Source organism: Vanellus vanellus (assembly GCF_965231255.1).
Source record: "Vanellus vanellus genome assembly, chromosome: 3".
Classification (NCBI taxonomy): Eukaryota; Metazoa; Chordata; class Aves; order Charadriiformes; family Charadriidae; genus Vanellus; species Vanellus vanellus.
In genome coordinates this window covers 40,250,905-40,266,658 of record NC_138907.1, presented here as the reverse complement: position 1 = coordinate 40,266,658, position 15,754 = coordinate 40,250,905, and the positions used below count along the sequence as shown (strand labels likewise).

At 40.9% G+C, this 15,754-nt stretch overlaps 1 protein-coding gene across 1 annotated transcript in view; it reads right to left on the bottom strand.

Moving 5' to 3' along the window:
* SMYD3 (SET and MYND domain containing 3) overlaps window positions 1-8,622 on the bottom strand; it is a gene marked incomplete at its 5' end in the record, with an annotated part of 432,372 nt that extends 423,750 nt beyond the window's left edge. Inside the window, one exon of the mRNA XM_082481422.1 lies at window positions 8,459-8,622. Coding sequence (XP_082337548.1) covers window positions 8,459-8,622 — 164 coding nt within the window. The remainder of the gene's footprint in view (window positions 1-8,458) is intronic.
* Between the last annotated feature and the right edge of the window lie 7,132 nt (window positions 8,623-15,754).

Sequence of the window (15,754 nt, the reverse complement as noted above, 5' to 3'; positions counted from 1 at the left end):
AGCTACAGCAGACCAAAGGCTAGCTAATACTAGAAGGCATAGCCCTGACTGACTGACCTTGACCCATCCCTTCAACAGCCACTTCAGCTCCTCTCTCTCCCCAGCAACGGTTTGATTCAAGGGCACTAAAAGATTGTTATGTTTTGCTAAAGTATGTTTTCTGACAGTATATCATAGGTCAAATAAGCAGCAAAGCTGCCAAATGGGAAGCAGAAGGAGCATGCAGGAAGGAGAGCAAGGACTCAGGGCAGCGATAAGAATACCTACCTTGTCAGCAGCTCCCAGCCAGAACATTGGGTAGGTTGTCATGTGGATCCATACCCTGCTTCAAAACATGAATAGGTGGAGTGGAGAGACATGCCAAAAATTCTATAAGCCTCACCCATATCATTTTGAATAATTCAAAACAGATGTTGTGACTGGTTCTGAAGAAGACTGTAGATCTTCACAGGAAAACAGCATCATCCATAGACCATTACACCCAAAAGCACAGAGTGGCTTTTGAGTATAGACACAATGGAAGAAACCACTAACAATTAATGAATTCCAGTGCCTATGGACAAGATATCATTAATAGTTCTTAAAGAATTTAAACAATAAATTCCCTAATGCAATGTAAAACTTCCAGCAACTTATGCAAAATTAAAAACTTTCTTGGGAGATATCTGAAACTAATTGTGTCATTACATATTACATTAGCTAGAAGTTACCCATATTTTAATCACTTATGTTTTCCCTCATAGTGCTAATTTGAATTTTGTACTTCCACAATTACAATTAAACCTAAAAAAAATGAATACTAAAGATAATCCAATGCACAAACTTATTTTCATGTCTTTATCATTTACCACAAGAAAAGAATATTCATGCAGAACATATTAATATTTTAAAGCATTAATATTATGGTCTGCACTATGCAGAAAAGAAATATAGTATCAGGTGTGGATTGCAGATACACAGTAAAGCCTAAATTCAGAACAATGTACAGGATGACTACAACTTAAATTGTCAGTCACAGCTTGACAAGACAACAATTTTTATATAATATCTTTCAGATTACAGAGCAGTATAAGCATGGAAATTGTAAACCCAAAATCACAATACAGTAAGACCTTTAGGGACTTTTAAAGCATGGCTAAACTTAATTTTTTTTTCCATAAATGGCAGATACAGCAATAAACAATTGACCTGGGAGAATTTATTTCTATCAATGCCTCTTCTTTTTCTATTTCTTCTATTATTACCAGGGGCAAAGCCAGGTTGGAAGCAGAAGGCATTAACAGTAGCCTCAAGATCGCAAGGCAGGGGAGGAAGGGAAGAAGGAGATGGGTGGGGGCTCACACCTTGCCTTAAACAAGCCCAGAGCATCCAAAGCAGTAAGGAGGCATGGAGCGAGGCCCGAATTATTGCACAATGGAAAGGAGAGGGTTTACAGCAAACAGAACCTGAATTACATTCCCAAAACAAATATCCAAGAGAAAGAAACAGTCGGTCAAGGAAAACACCTACCAAGGGGTATTCCTAACAGGAACACAGGAAACTCCTCACCACCCTAAAGGGTGCTGTGAGGGAGGCACACCAAATCAAGGGGCAGGCCAGGACAACTTAGTATGAATGCTATCCTGAATGCCAGAGATTCCTCCTTCCCCACCTTCAACCTGACTCTGAGCAGAAGGAAAAGGAGATGGGAATCTGTAAGTGTAATTTCTGCTGCAGGCTTTATTCCTCTAGACAAGAAAGTTCAGGGCCTTCTCTGGTGAAAATACTGGAGGAAAGCACAGACAATAGTCTATTCTCTTCACTTTCTCTTGCAGAAGATTTTCCTGGCAGTGCAGGACAGCAGACTGGAAACCACTTCTCCTATGGCTCCAACTGGCATGAGGAGAGAAAAAAGCATTTCTATGCTGCTCTTTGTTAAGGTTGCTTCAACCTTCACTATCGTGGTAAGATGACATGGGGGAGGGAGAGTGTCTTCTTAGGAAAATGCTACTTTTTTTAGGCTATTAGTCATTCAGCTACTGATAGAAACATTTCTGGTGGTGGTGGTATGCAATTTCTGGGATCTTGGGAAACACAGATGAGAGCCCTAAAATTGCACCCCTAATTGATTAGTCAAAAATGCTACATCAAGTTATTGCATGTAATTCCCAGGAACTTTGGAAGCACAAAAACATACCTGCTCCTAATAGTCATACTGTTTCCACACTTTGCCATGTTCCTCTCTCTACGTATATATTCCACTACTTCATATGAGGTTATGCATCTTGAAACTACTGGAAATCTCTTTGGAACTTTGACTGTCACTGAAGGGACACAAAACACACTCTACTTCTCACATCTTAAAAATGTTATTGCCAACAAGCTCATGGCACCAAGTCATGCTGACCAACTTTAATTTATGTGGTAAGTCCAATAATTATTTTTTTATATATAAGTTTAAGGACTTTTATTCCGGTCCATTAACAATCATGGAAATACAATAGTCTACAAAAGAAAAAAAAAAAAAGCTTTTTATATAAGCGAGCTATAAAATGGGATTTTTTTTATATCTAAAAATATAACTATGATACCTAACAATCTTCATTTGATGAGAATTGATGGAAAGTTAACAATCAAAGAATGTATCATCAAATATTAGTTTTCAACATTTAAATATTCCTGTACAGCAAAATACAAGTATACCAAGAACACCTAGAGCAACAAAACAGTATGTTTTCAAGAAGCTAGCACAGTTTTAAAGCTATCTCTATATTAACCAGCAACAGAAGTATTTTTCAGAGATAAATGAGGAGACAGTGTACATTCTATAGCCTCATGCATTACTGGAAGTCTCATATATCCCTTAGCTCACTGCTCCTAATCACCCAGCACAGCTGGAAGCAGCATCTCAGGTGCTGAGCTTACGGAGACACTCGCTTTGGTGCTTAAGGAAGCGTCTTAGGTTTGTTGTTAAATAACAGCACGTTCATGGAGAAATCCCCATTGCTACAGAGCCAAACCAAAGAGCCCCTCTCCTCTCTCTATCTCCCAATTGCCAGGTGAAAGAGGTGCACTTGGAGGGTTAAAGGCTAGCTATCCTTGGGCAGAGCTGTGCTAGTCCAAGCCAGGGTCACAGTGGTATGAAGGATCACACAATCACAACCATCCTCATAGTCACTCTCTCTCTGAATCAAACCCTGCTTCTCTCTACTTAAAGTATTCCACACCATGGTTATAACTAAATGGTATTTTTATACCTTCAGCATGCCGTTAACCTAGGCACTCCATACTTTAACAATAGTATGCCAACATTCATGATGATGATAATAATAATATAATGTAATATTATTGATTATGATAATAATAATAATAATAATAATAATAATAATAATAATAAACCAGCAGCTAATTTAAAGGTGTGTCTATGCTGAAGACACAGTACTGAATGCACAGCCCTGAATGTAAAGGTGCATCTATTTGGCTATTTTTAATCCAGATGAAGTAGAGCAAAGAGCATACACTTGCTGGCCTGTGTTTAGTACTTCGTAATTGCCCAACTGCTAACCAAATTCTTGGTTTTATTTGCCATACTGCAGCAGTGTCTGCTGCCACGGCTAGCTTACCAACAGTCCTAACTTAAATGTTTTTCCTCTCTCTAGATATGTTTACAAAAGTTGCAGTCATACAAAAACACATTCATACTTGTTCTTAACCCATTACCAGACTCTGAACCTCTGACCTTACCCAAACATGAAACACTTACATATAGACTATGAAATGAAAGAGATAATGTTGTGCATTACCTATTCTCAAATATTTCTTATGCGTCTCTTTCCTTTAAAGGCATAAGTGGTACAGTATTTGGAAATAGACTAGTGCTACCTCTTTGTCCTACTTTCTCTGAAACACAGATTCTAGAAAGTTTATTTGCTCTTTCCCATCAACCAGGACTTAAGTTTTCTTGCAGTGAATTCTTGTTAATACAACCCATCACAGAAATGTTCTGTAAAAAGCAACCAAACACCAAAGGTGTAATTGACGCCCACCCTCATTTTGACTCCCATTCTATAACAGACTGGGCATATTTTCAATTCAAAAAATCCAAAAGTCAGACCAAGCAGTGCCATCACTACCACATACCTTGCAGGAAACTCAATCAGCAGGGATTAATAGACCATCAAATACACAGAGGAAGAGAACTGCTAAGCACCAAAATGCCACTTCTGCATTCACTTAGCAGACAAAGAACATCTTTAAAAGCCACATAAAGATTTAACAAGCTGAGCAAACTGAGTAACACCACCAGATAAAATGGACAGCCTGATAAATCAGCATGCACAAGCAAACTTTGCAATGTTAAATTGTCCTACATTAAAAGTCAGTACTGATTTAGGGTTATTTTGTTAAACCAAGAAGTAACTGGCTATATCCAGATTTTAATGGAACTTCTAATCTGATCAACTACATAAAAGCAAATTCTAATAAGCCATACATTTTTAAAAAGTAATATTAAAAATAGCAGCAATTAATGGCAGAAAAAAAAGAGGTAAAATAATTCTTTTCCTCTAAACTTAAAATTTTGCGTAGAAAGTTGAGAATATCAGTATTTTCTGATCTATTCTGATATCATCTATAATCTCATGTAACATTAACAGCAGAACTCTAAAACATATAAGCAACTCAAATATTCCAGTGTTTGCAGTACTTTACTTTTTTAAGGAAATAAAAAAGTTCAATGGCCACACCCACTTGACTGTACAACTGGAGGCCTGGCTTCTGACCCTGGCAAGACAATAGAGACTATAATCAAGAGTAAGATCATTAATCGCCTGGAGGAATAAAATCTACAAGGAAAGACTGAAAGAAAAATCTACAAGGCACAGCATCTTTTTCTAATTTGCCCAAGATCTGTCAGGGTCTCAACACACGTATGAATAAAGGGGACCCACTAAACATAACATAACTGTTGAAAGGCTAAATTAAGCTAAATTGCCAAGGACTGGAAGAAAGGTCATTTTATAGACTGGTAGCCAGGTAAAGGATAGAGAAGAAGGTGTAATAGTCACTTTCCAGAACAGAGAAAGGTGATGAAAGCCTCTGGGGATCACTGGCAATTAGCTTCATTCGCCATCTTTATCAACGTCCAGCAGAATCGAAAATACAGAGAAACCCTCTAAGTTTGTAAATGAAACAGCTTGCTTTACCCCCTCAATCCTGCTACATTAACATGGGCTGTACAGCTGTACAGCTAAGTACAGGTTTAAGAAGCATTAAAGCATGGAAGCAGCCATACAGAAAATCTTGAGTTAATAAGAGAGGAAGAATCTTTTCTGTTGCTCTCCCCAGTAAGTTGTTGGAAGATGATGCTGGCCACCCAAATCTTGTGAGACCTCCATAAGAGCACAAACAGTATGTTTGCAGCAAGGCACTGACCCTAACACTACACTTACTCTTTCAAAAAGAAGGTACCATCATGCATTGTCGTGCATTCTCTCAAGACACTGCTTCCGTAGAACTACACACTGCTAACAAACACTTTTCTTCTTTATCAAAATTTATATTTCCGAGCAAATCTTTACTATGTATCCTACTACAGGACAATATTTTTTTAATTGCTAATGGAATATAATTCAAAACACCTATCATATTAAATTAGCTACAGCAGAATATGTTACCCCAGCCTTCTATAAAAGACAACATAGAATCATTTAAGTTGGAAAATACCTTTAAAACATGAACCTATCCAGTAGAAAATACAGGATTATCTCTGAAGTAAGAAGAAATCACAAAAGGGGAGACAGTTAGCAAAATCTGACATCTGGTCTATGTACAACATAGACCCAATAACACTGACCAAAAATTTTAACTTCACTATACAAATAGTACCAACAGCCCAATAAGGCAAAGAAGGGATGTTAGTTTTTCTACTGGTAGATGCGCTAACTATATATAGATAGATAGATAAAAACACTTCAGTATTTTACATCCACAATAATATTCACTTTAATTGAGATAACACTAAGCAGAACTAATGCACTAGCCAAACTTTCCTCTCTGAATCAGAGCAGCAAACTCTGCCCCCAACAGCCATCCTTACCCTGCTTGGGTATGGCAGACCCTCACTGTAAGGACTCAGCCAAGGTCACAGAGTAAGTCAGTACTATAACAAGCCTGTGACCCCAAATCCTGGTGAAACCATGCTGCCTCAGCAGGCAGCCCAGAAATAAAATATTCTGCACATCATTACCCATCTTCTGGCTCACCCAGCACTTCTCATACAGCCAAAAGCTGCATCCAACATTTACTAGTAGAAGCTGGGAGACAAAAGTAAGTATAGAATTGGACTTCACAGTATAAAGCCTCAAACGTTAATTTTATATATAACAAGAATGCTAAAATGCTAAATCAATTTCAAACACAAGACTTTTTTTTTTTTTTCCTCTCGCTCTCTCTGTGTGTCTGTGTGTTCCTGTACCGCCACCTAAAGATCAGAGTGAAAAATAGGCAAAGTAGTAGACAGTGCAACTTTATCTGTAGTCCTGGAAATGAGTGGTATTGTTTTTCTCATACCTGGCTTTGAACAAAGATCACACTCCACGTTAAATGAAAACCAGATTCATGCAACAGTTTGAATCCACATCCCACTTCACCATTTTTCTGATTTCCATACATTAAAAAAACCCAAACAACTATGTATGGATTATATGTATCACTCACTAATTTAACAAAGTCTGTTGAATAAGGAGCTACGGCCTTTAATTAGATGAATAAGAAAAAAGTCAGCTTGCACAGTTCTGATCTATAAACTCTGTCTAGCCACAGTACATTTTGCACTGCAAGCTAGATTGGTGGAAATTATTTTTATCCGCCTTATTTAACTTTTTTAATTGAATGGCTATCACTATTGAGAAAAAAAAACGCAAACCTTCACAGATACATAACCTTTTATGATATATCACTGTGTCTCCTAACAAACATTGCCCTGGTTACACTACTGTATCCAAACACTTCAGATGTATTTCATTCCACCTGTTGCTGCTCTCAGCCTGTCTTCTGAAGTCCACAGCCTCTTACAACTTGAAAAGGTACAGGCAGTCACCACCACAAAGGACTCTGATGTCACAAGTCAGATTTCACAGGTATGTTAGCTAAAAATCTTTTTTGGGGGGGTTGCGTTGTTTTTTTGGTGTTTTGTTTTGTTTTGGGTTTTTTAATACGCTGAGGTTAGATGCAAGCGTGACCTGGAACATTATCATTTATTTAAACAGAAGCCAAGATACCCTGTAAGAATACGAAGCAAAGCACTGGGAATGGGAGCATGGGAGCTTGATATGGTTTTGTATATATTTTATTATTTCCTTTTTTATTTTATTGTTAATATTTCATTAAAGTAGTTTAGATCCTTCTAAATTCATACCTGTCTCTCTTTCCTGCCTCTCTTTGGAGGCATAGGGGAGTACATCTTTCCTTCCTTCCACCTGAGTGGCCAATCCAGCCCAAACCACAACGTTTCAATAAATAAAACATCAAAGACTTTCAAAAAAAAAAAAAAAAAAAAGGCAAAGGCTAGCAGTATTGAATTCTCTCTCTTCTTCAAGTCTTGGTAATTACACATGGTTTTGGATTACCTACCAATATGTTTCAGGTATTAATATACAAATAATATACAAACAGGTCTATCACAATCTGCCTTGCTGGAAAATTGCTAAAGAATAGGAAACAGTTAATATTTGGTGTGGTGTTGTTTGTTTGTTTGTTTAAACAAACACAGGAAGCTACTGTGGGTTTGTCAGCTTTCACTCGTTAAGGACCTGAAGGAAGTTTACCCAACACACGCCTCAAGACGCCGCGCTCCGTACACGGGATCAACTCGCGCAGGCGGCAGCAAACTCAAACCACCACGGACGGTCCCCTGGAGGGGCCGCCGCGGGGCAGAATCTGACCCCCACCACCCCAAGCAGTTTTAGGCGGTCACACAGGGGCAGTCACACCGTGCCCACCGCGGCCCGGTAACCCCACCGCCGCGGCGCAGCTCAGGCCTTCGCCCCCAGAAGCCACCGACCACCCGGCGGCGCTCGGCCGCTCCCGCCCGCTTGAGGGGAGGCCTTCCACGAAGGCAGCCTGACGCCTCCCGCCGCCGCCGAGCACCGGCACACCACCGCGCCACCTCCGACTCCCGCTCGCCCGCAGCGGGCAGCGAGCCCAGGAAACCTTCGCCCCGCGCCCAGCAAGAGAGAACGCCATGTCAGAAAAAGTTTTAATTAAAAAAAAAAAAAAAAAGCGTGAGGCAGCGGCGAGTCGCGCGCCTCACCCCCACCGCAGCGGGCCCCTCGGCAGAGGGAGACCACCTCCCCCCCCCCCCATCACCCGAGGCCGGCACCGCCCCGCCTCAGCGGAAGGGGCGGCGCTGGCCGGGCGGGGACGACGGCGGGAGAGGCGGCTGCGGCGTGCGTCCTGCCTGCCTCCCGCCCGGCTGTACCTGCGCAGGCAGCACTCGCACACGCCGCCCAGCTGCTCCTTGGTGACGACGTAGGCGAAGGGGTGGGCGCGGTAGAGCAGCTCGCCGGGCCGCAGCCGCCGGCGGGAGCGGAGGCCGCTGCCCTTGCCCGGGCTGGGGAATCGTTCCAGCGCCGCCGGCTCCATCCTCCCGCCCGCCCGGCCCGCGCGGCCCGCGCCGCCACAGAGAGAGAGCGCGCGGGGGCCGCCCCGCCCGCCACGTGACGCGGCGCTGCTGCCGCCATCTTACCTGAGGGCCGGGGCCGCCCCCGCGGCGGGAAGAAGCTGAGCTCCCCCCTTCTTCGGGGGCGGCGGGGATGCTTCCAACGCACGTTTTTCTCGACTGACACCAGATGTCTCGCCTGTACTGAGCGGGCGCGGGGCAGAGAATAGCCCTTTCCCTGAAGAGGGACTTAATAATACATTTGCATTAACGCATCCCCCTGTGAGGCTGAACGAAGTGGTTATCGATGTTTCCATGGCCGGTTACAAACGGGCTGCAGGTTGGGAGGTTGTTTTTTTTCCAGTTACTCTGTAACTTTGTGGGTTGGTTGTTTTGTTTTGGAAGGGAACGAGGCAGTGAAGAAATGGCTAATCATAGATCCCTGTTAAGGATGAAAACGGGGACCCTTCTGACAGTCCAGTCCTCAGAAGAAGCCTGAAGCCATAGAAATTCCATGTTAGCCCTGTCCGGCACCATTACTGCCCCGTTTCTGTACTGACTGTCCTGGTTTGAGGAGGACACTGACATGGAAGTGGAAAAAAAATATGGGCAAAAGTGAAAGTGTCATGGAGGCACGTGGAGGTTGTACACCCACAGCTGTGTATGTCATGAAGTGAAGGCGTCCAGGGCCTCCGCTACGCTGAGGTGGGCGGCTCTCCTCAGCCCCAGCCCGGGGCTGTGTCCTCCAAGAAGCCACTGGAAACCAGAAAGCCCTTCCAGCAGGGCACCTGATGCGGACGAACGCAGCCAGTCTGCTGCATCCTTCAATGTACCGCAGAGACAAAATCGTACTCATTTTGTACTGACACCCAAGGGTTTGTCAGCAGCTTTTCTTCACTGATGCAACATTGAAACCAGCGTAGATCTCTGATGCAGAGCGTCAGATCTCAGGCAGAGGCTTCATCGTATGTAAAGCCATTCGTTGCAGAAGATGATACACCTTTCATTGCATTATCTTGATCAAAATATTAAACAGTTTGGTTCACAAAGGAAGAGGTGCAATAATGATTCTGTCAAAAAACATCTTCAAACAGGAAATTTTACTTGTGAGCTAGCATCCGGACATATTTCTAGATCTCATTGTGATCTGAATACAAAGAAGGGACCTGGAGCTGCTCAGCACCCAAGCTCTGGCAGCGTACATCGCTTTGAATGCACCCCATACACCAGCTGCTTTTTGCCAGGGCCATCAGTTAGAGGCACCAGATAGATGGCAGGAGAAAAGCAAAACACTTACACAATTAACTAAGAGCACCACTCTGAAATGGTGATGCTCAAAACCCATGAGATAATAAGTGCTTTCCATATGGGTTTATGTAGCTTTCATTCATTTATGAGATTACACACATGCCGCAGGCTAAATATGCTGAACTGCAGATAGACTTGGTATGTTTTTCCTTTTTACGCCTATAGAGGGAGTTAGGGCTTGTGTTTTGGAAAGGAGTGTTGAGTTGTCCTGTCAAAGAACAGAGACAGACCTAGCAGTTGTGCAAAACAGCTTTTCGTTTCTAGAACATACTCAGGTTTGTTCTTAGTAATGGTTGTTTCCGTCTGCAATTGTTTTCATCCACGTTGCAACAGGGTAATCGAAAATGGCAATATGCACGTCTAAAATTTTGGGAAGAACCAAGGTACATCAAGCCACAGGATTCCCACGGAAAAATATATTTTGACATTCACTTACATGCTGCAGTGACATAATTCATTACCAAAAGAACTGACAGCAATCTGGCTGTCAGTTCTTTTGGTAATGAATTATGCACAATACTATGCTTATCTGTAATTCTCCTTGCAATTTTTTTAAAAGCATTCAATTACAGTGATAGTGTGAGATACTCAAGAATTATCCTTAACAGTTATTAAAATATTAAACGACCACCTCTGTATTTGGGTTTTATGCGTTACTCCTTCACCTATTTAGTCTTCTGCATTTCCCTGTCTACTGCTGTTTTATTGATTTTCTAAGCAGGCGTTGATAAAAGCCTTTAACATAAGCAAACCCAGTAATAACAGCAGTTAATGTCTGTATCTTGGGTGGATAAACTTAACAGATGAACAGTCAGAAAACCGTAAAAAGAGAATGAACTTAAAGTCCTACCCATGAACGGCAAAACGTGCACTCAGGGAAGAGCTAATATGAATATACAATACTGGATGTAGCTTTCATCATTTTCCAAGTCAGGTTTTCTCATTCACATGTCCCAGAACGTAACAAGGTCTCACAAAGTACAAAAATGTGTCTGAGGGAACGACAGTCATCTTTCCCACGCACACACAAAATAATTACAACCTTAGAGAGCCCAGCTACTCTAGCAAAACCCCAAGTATGAATGCCTGAAGAAAGGGGCTTTTGTCAGCCTGGCATAAGTTGTAGTGAAATAAGCCACAGAAGCCCAAGAACAACTTTTGGCTGACATTGCATTTCAATTGATATGACAACATAATTGTAGTGATAGAGGCTTTTCTAGTACAGATAAGTTTTTAAACACAGCATAAACATTTTCATTGATGCAGTGTTGGATATTCGACATCTGTGAGAAGAGCCTGGAAAGCTGATTCTGGATATCGACATCTACACTTTATAGACTGGTCTGTCTGGGAAGGCCATTCAACACAGTCTTTGAGCAATGGCAATCAACTGAACACCCCCGACTCAGACGTTTTTGGAAACAGCCTGAATTTTCTGAAAAGCATAATGATGTTATGGTTATATACTCCAGTAAGTGGTCATTTAGCCCTCGACTATACTTAGCTTAATTACCCCCTGTTATTAGTATGGGGTTTTTATATGACCAAGTCATGCACTGACCTAGACAGGTCAGAATTCCAAACTGCTATTTGAAATGCATGACACATTCTGGATGGAAGCAGCTGTCAAGGCATGTAATGGAGGCATTTTTGTGGCAAATATCACTTAATTGTGGCTGATGCTGCTGAATTAGTCCTACTTCCTTACTGCCAGTAGATGAGACACCATAGTGGAAGTTTAGCTCTTCAAAATATGGCTCAAAACACAAAATGTTAAATTTTGAATTAGTACAAAATCTGTGTCACTAACAGCATAGAATTGCTATCAAATACTTAGTTGAAAGCTTGTAAGCACAGACAGATCTTTTATGAACACATAGGAATCTCTTGTTGAGGTCTCTTCACTTTTAATGTTGGTGTGCTAGTTAAGAATTTATTCTAGAAGGTAAAATTAAAAAAAATCACAACAGAAGCATTTTAAGCACAAATTCATAATAAATTTCACTCACAGTTACATAGATTTTACCTGTTGATTTTTTACTACAAACTTTACAAAAACTTTCTATTTTTGAGTCTTTCCTGCCTCAAGCACATTAATTTCCTTCAGATGGCAGAAATAAGCTTCTGAAGTTCGTCAGCATAATTTCCTAGCTGAAAGACAAGAGCTGTGAATGTACTTTATATAGAAAAAAAATCCCAAGGCATTAATTACACACACAAAAAATTATAATCTCACATTTTTACAGTGGCATGAATCAAAGAGTTCTTAAAATTGTTTTCTCCTGCAGACAATTTCTGGCAGGAAGCATTGAATTTTATTAGCAAAGGCTTCCAAAAAACCTACACACACAGTGCAATATGCCTTTGTTTCCTGCTTTTTTTTAAATCTGATTTTTCTAATTTAAGCAGTAATGCTGCACATGGCCAACTACTCCCATGTCAATTTGTAGACTGGGTGCAGATCTGCATAAAATCAAACAAAATCATTGCCAAGCCAAACTGGCTGAAGGCCTCTCATACCTTCAGAATGTGATTCTGTGGCAAAGAAATAAAAGTCTTTGCATGTGTCTACTACACTTTGCAGCTGAAAGCAGGGGAAGAGCTATTGGTGATATCAGATGTTTGCCATCGCTATAGAAATTGACCACATAAGCAAAGAGACCAAGACAAAAAGAATCCTGTAGAAGAACATTAAGAGCAGCCATGCTGGGATGTAAACAAAACAAAACAAAACAAAACAAAACAAAACAAAACAAAACAAAACAAACAAAAAAAACCCCAAAACAAAACAAACAAAACCAAAACAAAACAAAACCAAAACAAACCCCAACCCCTTAAGACACATTCCAATTTATGAATCATACCAAACTGCACAAATAAAGTTCTACGTAAACAGGCAATGTTGTAGGCCTATTTGGGTGTCTTATCAATAGGAACAACTACATCAAGTGTTAAAGTCCCACTTATGTTATGAGTAATTGAGTGTTCCATTTGCTGTACCTTAACTACCCCTAATTTCCCTTGGGCTTCATATGCTCGCTGCGTGTTGTGTTATATCAGCCGGGGACAGCCAGCGTGTCTATTTTTAGCCATGACATGTTAAACAGCATATGCAAGGAAAGACGCAATAGCTATTGAGCAAGGATACAATGAGTAAATAAACATCTCCCACTGACTTGTTGCCTGTTCTGGAAAAGTTACTTGTTATTTCCATTTTCTCAATGTTTACAGAAGAAAGGTACAGCTTTGCTAATTAAAGACTTACAAAGCTTAGATTGGAGTTTTCAATCTACAGCCCCATAGATTGCGTTTAGCCTGCCAGAAGAATTAATTCAACATGTTTCTCAGGAAGCCTCAGGTTTTTCCTATGACACTTACACATCTTGAACTACACCACACAATCTGTTTCTCAAGTTTTATGTTGGTATTTCTATCAACATTATAATTATTACCTGCAAGGCTAAGCTGTAATTACTAAAATGTCCAATGCTGAACAATCCTAGTAGCCAGTATATACATATTCCACCTTAACAACCCCTTACCACATCATCTACTGTGTTAATTAGTACAAGGTCACAAATTCTTCTTCTGGATAAAAAGCGAACTACTAACTTTAGAATCCAACACGACTGATCTCCTAATTCCAAGTGGCAAAATTTCTCATTAACTGGGCATCATAAGGACCAAGTTTCTTTCTGTTTGTATTTGTGTTTGCTATAATTTTAGTACATTAAGTAGTAAAATTTAGGCAATTACCATCATGATCATGTAATTTTCTTTTACATGCAAATGGATGGCACAAATGATGAGGGCCATTAGAAAAGACTTAGCACCTCTGAAGTTCCAGTCAATATACAAACTACGATATATTGGTGCTGTAATATAGTATGCCAAAAGCCATTTTCTTGGCATCTCCTCTAAGAAACGGAAGTAATACTTAAGAATTCTACTTGAGAGATGTATCATGTGTCGTTCAGGTTTTGGAGGTTCATGAATTACACCGGTCATGGGGGAAGAAAAAGAAGAAAAAAAGACAGAGTCTGGAAATAATTGAAAGGAATGTGCTATACCGTGGACTTTCAATTAAGTATACTGTATGTATGTTGTCACCTTCAACTCATCCAAGATCACAAATTCAAAGAAAGGAAAACACAGCAAGAAATAGATCTGTGCAAAAGCTTGCAGCTAATTAATGTAATGTAAAAATTCTGTTACTTTATATCTTATATATAAAAAGTGTCATAACACAAAACTATGTAAAAAACAACTGAATTGTGCAACATTTTCAAAGTGATGGTGCTAATTTCAAAATACTGTGCCAGATAAAATAAATATTAAAAAGTAACTTGCAAATTAATGCACTTTTAGAAATGGGAAACTGCTATCCCACTATGATAGAAAAGTAGTTCCTGTAAACTTTTTTGGTCTCAAAGTTAGCATGAAGATCTTCTCTTCTGAAAAGGTCTAACCTTTTAAATTTTAAGTGAATTTGCAGTTTTGTTTTCTCTGAATAGTATTTTGGAGGGTTATTAAAATGTAAATACTAACCTGTATTTATAAACTGTTCTCTTAGTTGCAAGTTCTGTCTTTGCATTTACATGAATCAAAAATAACTGAAGAGGTGTAAAGGTTGGAGGATGTAAAGGTTGGAGGTCGCCTTGGGCACAGTGATCACGAAATGATAGAATTTTCAATTCTTGATCACGTAAGGCGGGGAGCCAGCAGAACTGCCACCTTGGATTTCCGAAGGGCAGACTTTAGCCTGTTTAGGAGCATGGTCGAGAGTGTCCCTTGGGAGGCAGTTTTGAAGAGCAAAGGTGCCCAGGAAGGCTGGGCATACTTCAAGCAGGTGCTCTTAAAAGCTCAGGAGAAGGCCATCCCCTTGTCTCGAAAAACGAGCAGACGGGGAAGACGACCAGCCTGGCTAAATAGAGAACTTTGGCTGGACCTCAGGAAAAAAAGAAAAGTTTACATTCTCTGGAAAAGGGGGTTGGCAACTTATGAGGATTATCAAGATATAACAAAGCTATGTAGGGGGAAAATGAGAAGGGCCAAAGCTCAATCAGAACTCAGCTTGGCCACTGCAGTCAAAGACAATAAGAAAAGGTTCTTTGAATATATCAATAGAAAAAGGAAGACTAGGGAAAATGTAGGCCCGCTGGTGAACGAGACAGGTGCCCTAGTGGTGGAGGACGCAGAGAAGGCAGAGTTACTGAATGCCTTCTTTTCTTCGGTCTTCACTGCTAAAGCTGTCCCTCATGAATCCCACCCTCTGAAGGCAAAAGGGGAGGTCTGGAGAGTGGAAGATTTTCCCTCAGTTGAGGAGGACCGGGTCAGAGACCACTTGGCCAAGCTGGACATTCATAAGTCCATGGGCCCTGATGGCATGCATCCGCGAGTGCTGAGAGAGCTGGCGGATGTTATTGCTAGACCACTCTCCATCGTCTTTGAACGGTCATGGAGAACAGGAGAGGTGCCTGAGGACTGGAGGAAGGCCGACATCACTCCAATCTTCAAAAAAGGCAAGAAGGAGGACCCAGGGAACTACAGACCGGTTAGTCTCACCTCTGTCCCTGGGAAGGTATTGGAGCGACTCATTCTGGATGTCATCTCCAATCACGTTGAGGAACAGGAAGTTATTGGAAGTGGTCAACATGGATTTACCAAGGGTAAATCGTGCTTGACCAATCTGATAGCTTTCTATGATGTTATAACTGGTTGGCTGGATGAGGGGAAAGTCGTGGATGTCATCTACCTTGACTTTAGCAAGGCTTTTGACACTGTCTCCCATGACATCCTTATTAGGAA